Genomic DNA, 9311 nt, shown 5'->3' on the forward strand with positions numbered 1-9311 from the left:
AGTATCATCATCACCATAGTAATCCTCTCGATCTTGTCATCTCCTTTCGAGTATGAAGATTTCCTTAAATCTCTCCCGTGCAAACTGAGAATAGGCTTTCTTTCACTGCAACTCTTTTTCTCTTCATTAATTCTAAGGAGAAACATCGTAATAATGCTCTGATTTACACTACTACTTTCCTTCTTGTCTCTATCATTGCACTTGTTCAGTTCCAGCATTCACCAAATGCTTGCTGGCCATATTCAAGAAAATAGAGAAGATTTTATTTCCCCAGAAATTCATTCCTCGTTTCTTGAGAATCGGTAAAAGCAAGACTTATTGAGTATTGTCGAATTTCATTGGGTTTCGGCTGGGCTCTATCTAGCGATGTCCTTGGCAGTGGATTTATTTTATGTTTTTTTTTTTTTTTCAATTAAACTTTTTTTTTCTAAAATTTAGAAATTAAAAAAAAAATTGTATGTTAACTACAGTTTAAAACAATGTCGTTTTGGGTAATTTAATGGTGCAATTTAACAAATAGTAAACAGAAGACTAAATTGAGTATAATTGAAATTTAGAGGACTAAAATGACAAAATGTGAAACTTAGAAGATGAGTTTTTTATTTTGACTTTAATAATATAACTGGAGTTTTTTTCTTTTTTAATAAAATAATAAAGTATAGAAGTAACTCAAGTATGGAAATTGGAATTAAAAATTATACATTCAGTACTCGATCTTTGAATTACTTATTTATAAAATATTTTTGTTAGAACTGATTGAAATTGGTTATTATTGCAAAAAATTAGGAGAAAATGGGTATTTGACCTTAATTTGCAAACTATGTAGCAAATTCCTCTGTTTTGAAACTATTTAGCAAATTGCTCCTGTTTTTTAAACTTGATTTTATCAAAATCGAGTTCTACGTAAAACTTGATAACCTCAAAATCAAGTTCTGTATATATTTTTAAGTGTAACTTGACATTAGTAATGTCGAGTTCCACTTAAATTTTCAAAAAAATTTAAAGGCGCGTTTGGTAAACTATAATAAACACTGTAATGTAATAACTATTCTTATAGTATAACTGTTCGATTATTTGGTTATGTTTTTATTACAATGAATAGTTATTCCTTATGAATAGCTATTCTTCAAAATGTAATAGCTATTCTTATAGAATAACTTTAAAAAAAAATTTCCTAAAAAACCATTAGTTTCCACATCTTCAAAAGGAAAGAAAATAAATTTTCCTTCTTGTTAATTATTAGCTCCATTTTGAACACCTTAAAATAAGTGTATTTTAGGAAATTTGACTTAAAAATGATTTAATTACACATTTTTTTTATGCTCTACTAAATTGTGAATGCATATTCAGAATTCTATTCCTAAATGGTCACCAAACTAATGAATAGTAATACTTATTATATTTCAACTTAGTATATTCCTTATAATACTTATTCCTATTCCTATGTAATAATCATTACAGTGTACCAAACGTGCCCTACATGTCAAAATATGCATAGAACTCGACATTGCTAATATCGAGTTCCACCTGTAACTCAATTTTGTTAAAATTAAGTTTCAAAAACAGAGGCATTTTGCTAAATAGTTTCAAAACAAAAACATTTTGCTGCATAATTTATAAATTAGGGACAAATGCCCATAAAAAAAATTAAAGGTCTTGGGTGAAAAACAGCAAACTTTCAACTATTTTCACTTTTCCGGACAGATTTGTTTGGAAGATGAATAGTTGTCAACTGAACTGAATCGCCCAGATTGATAAGTAAGAAATGTTTTGTTTAGAACATGGCACAGATAATCGCAGGCTATATGCCCTCTTTGATGGAGTGCAAAACACAAGCATAAGATAAAGCAGGAAATTTCTATCACGTAGAAAGCCTAAACGGTCTGCAAGAAACCTTAAAAATAAAACAAGGTAATCCAGTATCTCGTAGATCCAGGGTACCCATATAAATTCAATGATACATGAGAAATAAATATTGGAGTGGATGTCAAAAAGACAACATAAATAACAACTATTATGTTCAAGGTTATGCATATCTCTGTACTAACAACAAACTACCCCTAACATCTTGAACTTGAATCTTTGGTGTTAAAAAAGGACCTACTTACAGCTCTCAGCGCACCAAAACTGCCTGGGAGGTTGTTTGCAGCACCAAGGCACCAACCATAAGAGGTGTAACAAGACACAAGCTTAGAATCCAAAGAAGCCAAGCTCACTGGCTCTTTCCTTCTCGAATGTTTCAAAGTACTGATAAATGATTGTTACTGCAAGCAGAATCCCGGTCCCTGAACCAATTGCTCCCATGAAATCTGCCAACACTGTCAATGCACCAATACACATGCCTCCAAATGCTGCAGCAGTGGGTATGTAGCGGTTCAGCTCTTTCTGTAAGTTTGACTCACGATGACCAGGCATCACCATTTGTTGTTCCTGCAATACCACAAAGTATATAAGATGACATGCTGCCAGGAATACAGATGATGACTGAAGAAAGTATTGCTACATTAATACACTTGTAGCTCCCTCATCTATCAGATTTTTACATCCATGTGACTGAAGAAAGTATTTCTATATTAATAAATATTTTTTAAATTAAAACAAATGATGAAAGTTATAAAAGAGAGCCAGTTTAACAATTGAGAACAGATGCACACCGGAGACAAAGGTCCTTCGTGTCATATATACTGCTCAGGTTCATAGCCAAATTGAGGAAATAACTATAATCTTTTATAACTACAAAGCTTATAAATCACTTCAGCAATTTGGCATTCAACTCCCTCAACAGATCCCATATTTTTTTATGACCAAAATGCAAAGAAACTTGTAGAATTGAAGACTTCAAAAAAAGTAATTATTAATCATTCGACTTATAAATGTAAAAGTGTACTTAAACTATATGTTGAAATAATATAACACTGCCTCAATTTATGATTTGCTGAAATGATATCAGGGATAGTTTTTGTTTTTATTCGTAAGTTACACACACCAAGTGAGTTTTGAAATTTGAATCCACAACCTCACCCTTCACCATTCACTCGTTTTTATGACAGAGAAACTGCTATTTGAGCTCATTGCCCAAATGATAATATGGATCTACGAGGCCGAACTTGATACATTGCCCAAATGGGGTGTTCTTCACCTAGATATGAGATTCATTATGGGATAGAGTGAGGAATTTAACCATCAATGTATAGTCTCAAAATTTTGTTACAAGGACTCTCCAACATGTGTCTCAAGTTGTGGGTGTGTGGAGCAAAGGCTCAATTTACAACATAAGGGAAAGCTAGATTTAAAGAGCATCTCATTTCTTCCCTTCTTCAACAGAAGATTAAGTTTTTAGAAACTTGGCTCAATTAACATGGGTGGTTCTTTATATGCCTGCAATTGGGAACATTGTTAAATAATTTCCACATTTTTAATACACTTAATAGCATGGTTTCATGGCAGGCCTGCCAAAATCACATGCCATAACCAATACCTATTGTAGCATTGAGTCCAATATTACTTCAACCATCTCCATTAAATACTCAGAAAGATTTCAAAATATGCAATTTGAAATTCAAGTATAACTTTTATGATGTGTGCAATGTGCATCTCATGTTCAATTTTTAAATAGAATTACATTCAGTGCAACCCTCTCTAAACTCCATTTAGAAATGATACCTAGTCAACTTAACAGTGCGTGCAAGACTGCAAGGTCCAAACCCAACCCGCCTTCCCATCCATACTATAAAATTAATAATAATTATTGAGTAAGTTTGGGAAGAGCTTTTTGCGCATTTCCCAGCGGGTGCTTTTTTTAAGTGGGTCCCGTGCACTGTTCATGGGACCCACAAGTACTTTTTTCAGCAAAAACAACTTTACAACGGAGTCTCATGGCACTATTCACACATTTAAAAATTATTTTACTATAGTATTTTCAGTTTTCAATAATAAACGGTATCCAAACAGACCCTAAATGTTATTGAAATGAAACTTAACATTTATATTTGATTAATTATAATAGAGTTGAACTTTATAACCATGAGAGAAACCGCTCAAAATCTTGCATAATACAAATAGTGCATCATTTTGCACATTTTAACCCAAAAAATGCCCATATTAGTCAGTGTAAAAATATGCAAATATGCACCATTGCTAGAGTAACCGTGCATATATGCACGGCTACTGTAGCTGTTCCATTTAATATTTTAGTATTTGTTTCTCTCCCCTCTCTGTACCTCTGATTCACCTCACTCTCTTTTTCTCATTTCCTCTCTCACCTCACTCTCACTAATCAACTCTCTCATTTCATTAGATCAACTCTCTCGCCGACCCACACCGCCGACCCAAGCCCCATCAACGATCTGTTGGTTGCTTGTTTTTTTTTCTTTTTCTGGTTTTTTGGTTGATTTTGGGTGTGGGTCGGTGGGTCTTTGGGTTGATCGGCTTGTTTTTTCTAGTTCTTTGCGTCGATCTTGATAAGTGGGTTTTGCTTAGGGTGAGGCGTCGATCTTGCTCAGGGCGAGGCATCGATCTCTCAGATCAACTCTCTCATTTCATATGCCTGGGTTGAATGGTTTTGCTTAGGGTGAGGCGTCGATCTTGCTCAAGGCGAGGCATCGATCTCTCAGATCAATTCTCTCACTTCATATGGCTGGGCTGAATGACAGTGTGTGGGTTGTGTTGGATCTGTGAGAGAGATGACAGTGTGTGGGTTGTGTTGGATTTGTGAGAGAGATGACAGTGTGTGGTTGTGTTGGGTCTATGAGAGAGATGAGTGTTAAAGAAATGAATATTTTATTGAATAAATGTGTAGAATTGATAAACTGATGTGGGTGTTTTGTAAAAGTGGGTGTGTAAAATTTTTTTTTTAAAAAAAAAGTAGGTTTTTTCTTGCAAAATAGATGGAAATTTTGCACTAACTAATGTTGTTGCTCTAAATGTGCAACACAACCGGGTTCAAAAGTCCAATCCGATCATTAGTGTTCAAACTCAAATAGAAGTACTTTTTAAGTAGATTTTTATACATCAAATATTAAATAAGGATAGTTTTTCATATAAATAGGGTGGTGGGTTGAAACCAAGTTGGAAGCTAAATTGATCCATAAAACAAATTTTTGTGATCGGTTAGATTACCAATTGTCCCAAAAGCTTAAAATGTTAAGAAATAGTGAATTTAACCATTTATCCATAATTCTAACACTCCCCCTTAATCAACACATGTGATATTTAATATTTTAAATGGGAGGTAAAGTGAAGTTAGGGGTCAAAATCAGGATCTTTTGCTCTAATACTACGTTAAATTACCAATTGTCCCAAATGCCTAAGCTGTTAGGAATTGGTGAATTTACTCTTTTAACCATAATTCTAACATCAACAACAAATACATGCAAACAGTAAGAACAGAACGATATACAGGACCAATTCAGAAACATAGCAGTTTATATCACCTATATATGACCAATTTCAATTTCAAAATTCCAAGAATTCCATCTTCATAAGAAACTTAGACAAACAAGAAATAAGGCAAACAAACAAAAAATTGAAACCCATGAGTTTGTCAACCCTGACTTACTGTTGAAACCACAAGAACACTACCCAGTAAAATCATGAAAGAGATGCACACACATACATACTTGCAGAGGATGAGAAACTTATATCACAATGAGTTCTTACCTTAAGCTGCTTGGCAACATCTCTCGCAGATGATCCAGAAACTTCAATCCAAGTTTTTGAGAACAATGCACATGCTGACAACATAAACACTAGATAGAACAGTGCATGGAAAGGATTGGCTGCCATATCAGCTAAGCTGCAAAATCATATGCAACATATCAATTCAGGTTTACTAGCATCATTATAATGATGAATAAGTAAAAGCGCAGATAACTTGCAAAATGGATTCTTCAATTAGCCTCCATTCCTGTATTTCATCATGTATTCCATATGGATACAGCAGGATACATCTCCATGAATAATAAAAAATAATAGTTTTATGGATATGGTTCAGATACTGCAGGATACCAGTTGAATACAGCATTCATATGCCCAGGTCTAAAAATGAATCTCTTTTGGGGCATGTTGGGCTGCAGGAAGGGGGGTTCAATATGCAATATCTAGTATTTGAAGAAGTTAAAAATCCTTGAAATTTTCAATTTCTATGCACATCATACATGAATTATGGATCCTGTTTACTTCTGTTATTTGTAGCTTATAAAATACTTTTGCTTATGTATATTTTAATTTGGCAATGTTACACATGCACCCAATAGGTATTGAACCCACGACCTCATCCTCCACCTTACTTTACAAAGAAAGCAAGTGTAATTTGATCTAGAGCTCATTGACCTTTTGTGTTTATTAATATGTTATTATTTGTCTTTTGAAGTGTAAATTACTTTATTACAACCTTAAAATATATTTATATACAAGCTGAGTTCTGACTGAAATCGCATCTCCCCTTATAAAATTAGGGGGTTAAGGTCATGGGTTTGAACCCACTGGCCGGTTGCGTCCACACTAATTGATTAATGTATTACGACTGTATTGTATCCCAGTTATTGAAAAACTAACAAATCATTGTGTTCAGATCATATGTTGTTTTCTTTTCATTGCTACAACACACAAAACCAATAGGTCTTGAACCCCTACTCTTATGAGGAGACAATTGAATTTGGGCTAAAGCTCATATCACTGACTGCTCATATTGTATCATAGATAACTAATATCCAAGTATGAATGCAAGATCAAATTTAAGACAAAAATACAATCTCTAGAAGAAAAAATAAAAATTCTTAATTACCTTGATGGTGCAGTGATATAATATGCTAGACCACCGACAGGAATAGATTGACCACTGGAATATTCAGATTCCTTCCATTTACCCAAAAGATTTACCAGAAAATTTCCACTGTACTTCCTGTAGAGCAGCTGCAAAATCACCAAACCAAAAATAAAATAATAAATTCAGATATACATTTGAAGTGCAAATCGAAGTGGTTGAGACAAGAGCAGTAGCTACCTGGGAGATAAAGTAAAGATTGGATACAAGTGCAGAATGTAGAATAATGGGCATGTTGGAGGTATAGAAGAGCTTGATAGGATATGAACCCTGCTGACCACGTGCATTCTTTGACCTCACAGGCAAAACCACACGGAAACCTTGGAAATAGATTACAATTAGGAAGACCAAGACCGTAGCAAGCAGGTTTGTGACATTTGGAAGATTCTGGCGATAAAAAGCCTCCCGGAGAGCCCGAACCTTGTCGGTTCGAGTTATGAGGAGATGGAATAGGGCAATAACAGCACCCTCAAATTCAGCTCCTCGTCCACTGTTAATAGTGGTGGGACTAAATGCTTTCCAGATAATATTTTCACTGCGAAAAAATATATATATCTTCAAAATGATCAGATAATATTTATATAAAAAGGAGAGCAGAATGAATAGTCACCAGATATTGGTTGCTATGAAAAGTGAAATTCCAGAGCCTAGACCATATCCTTTCTGAAGAAGCTCATCTAAACATATGACAATGATACCAGCAAAGCAGAGCTGAATGATAATTAGAATGGCATTTCCAACTCCAAGTTGGCTAACACTACCATACATGCCGGAGAGAACATAGGCAACAGCCTCACCCACAGCAATCAGTATGCCAAGTAACTTCTGAGCACCATTCCTGGAGGGAAAGTCATATGATCATGATCGTAATGAAGCAGCAAAAACAACAAAAAACAAACCAAAAAAGAAAGAAAGAAACTTTTCTTACAAGAGTGCGCGATCCTCACGCACATTATTGTCGACCTCAATGATCTTGGAGCCAGCAAGAAGTTGCATGACGAGTCCAGAAGTGACAATTGGGGTGATTCCAAGTTCCATGACAGTCCCTCTGTTGGAAGCAAGAATAACACGCATCCAATAGAATGGATCTGCACCTGTTGTAGAGTGTATGCCATAGAGAGGGAGCTGACTACATACCAAGAATATGAATAGAGATATCACTGTATATATCACCTTCTCTCTGAATGGAACTTTTCTATCAGCGCTCTCAACTTCTGGCAGGAATGAAAGAAATGGCCTCACCAGATGAAGCACCCTAAATCCTCCTCCCATCTTTCTCTTTCTCTTTCAATCCAACCTGCACAGAAACAAAATCACCAATACTAATCTGATTAGTTCGCAAAAAATCACTTCTTTTTAAACGAAATTTATGTTTTTAGTTCCAAATCAGAGAGAAGCAAACAAATTTTTCAACAAAGAAAAGATGTTTCATTATACATAATAGCTCAAAATTAAAATTTCAAATAAAAAAATTAAAAAAAAGTACCCAACATCTATCTATCAACATGAATGTTTGCATCTTTCTTTTTTATTATATATAAATACATACATACATAAAATAGTAGTCGAAAATCGAATAGATAGATCTTGAATGAAAACAGAGAGAGAGAGAGAGAGATTATATTATATAAAGAGATTTTTGTTGAGGTCCAGAAAGTAACCTTTAAGAGTTGAAGAAGATATATGTTATTGATGAGAGTTACAAATGAAAAATAAAAAAGATAGAGAACACCAGTGGATCTGATGAACAAAAACAAGCTTAGATCTATCAGTTTTATTAAAAATAAAGAGGGAGAGAGGGAGGACGCACTTAGCCACGATGTAATAGCCATTTAAACTTTGACGTGTGTCAAACAACAGTGACGTGGACTTCCCTCACAAAGAGAGACGGCATGTTTGACCCATTATCTGCTTTGAATTTTTCTTTACTTTCTTTTTTACATATTTGAATTTGTCTTTAGCTTAGGTTATAACTATTTGGTGTACCTACTACCTATACGGCCTGCGCCTGCTGGCTGTGCAGCGGAATTATCCATCCAAAAACATTATATGATTTTTTTTTTTTTTTTAAAAAAAAAGAAACATTACACTTAAAATGGAGAGTAACCGAGTACTAATTAGTTCAATTGGTAAAGTCTCTGATGGTTATTTAAGAGATTTGGGGTTCAATCCCCGCCTATACCAAAAACTGATTGGTGGTTTGGTCTAATGATAAAGAGCTATCATCAGGAGCGGACGACATAGGTTAAAACCCTCTCCAAAAAATAAAAAATGGAGAGTAACCAAGTTCTAACACAATATATACCAAACTCTACTTATAAGTCATACTATATATCTATTTAATATTTTTTTTTATGGGAATCTATTTAATATAGTTAATCTAATCTAATATGTAATATCTATCTAATACAAAATCTATTATCTAGTATAATTCATAATTTATATAAAATTAAATATATTTAGAGTTCGTTTGGAAACCGTTTATTTA

The 9311-nt window shown here is 34.1% G+C and overlaps 1 protein-coding gene across 2 annotated transcripts; it reads right to left on the reverse strand.

Annotated features, from left to right (window-relative positions):
* Window positions 1–1866: 1866 nt before the first annotated feature.
* LOC115955955 (protein transport protein Sec61 subunit alpha-like) lies at window positions 1867–8605 on the reverse strand. 2 transcript variants are annotated; one of them, XM_031074379.1, is made up of 7 exons: window positions 8485–8605; window positions 7752–8120; window positions 7434–7661; window positions 7004–7358; window positions 6785–6912; window positions 5659–5794; window positions 1867–2430 (listed from the first exon to the last, which is right to left on the reverse strand). In XM_031074379.1, exons 2-7 carry the CDS (start codon window positions 8093–8095, stop codon window positions 2191–2193), a joined length of 1431 nt encoding a protein of 476 aa, XP_030930239.1. In that variant the 5' UTR covers window positions 8096–8120; window positions 8485–8605; the 3' UTR covers window positions 1867–2190. The 2 variants fall into 2 exon arrangements, with proteins under 2 accessions (XP_030930239.1, XP_030930240.1); XM_031074380.1 differs by lacking the exon at window positions 8485–8605 and adding an exon at window positions 8377–8460.
* Window positions 8606–9311: the final 706 nt, after the last annotated feature.

This window comes from Quercus lobata, chromosome 8, assembly GCF_001633185.2.
Source record: "Quercus lobata isolate SW786 chromosome 8, ValleyOak3.0 Primary Assembly, whole genome shotgun sequence".
NCBI lineage: Eukaryota > Viridiplantae > Streptophyta > Magnoliopsida > Fagales > Fagaceae > Quercus > Quercus lobata.

What these genes read in the sequence shown, in the direction of transcription:
- LOC115955955 (XM_031074379.1), bottom strand. Translation starts at nt 8,095, where the DNA reads ATGGGAGGAGGATTTAGGGTGCTTCATCTGGTGAGGCCATTTCTTTCA. An exon ending in TTCATAGCAACCAATATCTG is followed by an intron (nt 7,359 to 7,433) that starts GTGACTATTCAT and finishes ATTTTTTCGCAG; the next exon opens with TGAAAATATTATCTGGAAAG. An exon ending in TATATCACTGCACCATCAAG is followed by an intron (nt 5,795 to 6,784) that starts GTAATTAAGAAT and finishes ATGATTTTGCAG; the next exon opens with CTTAGCTGATATGGCAGCCA.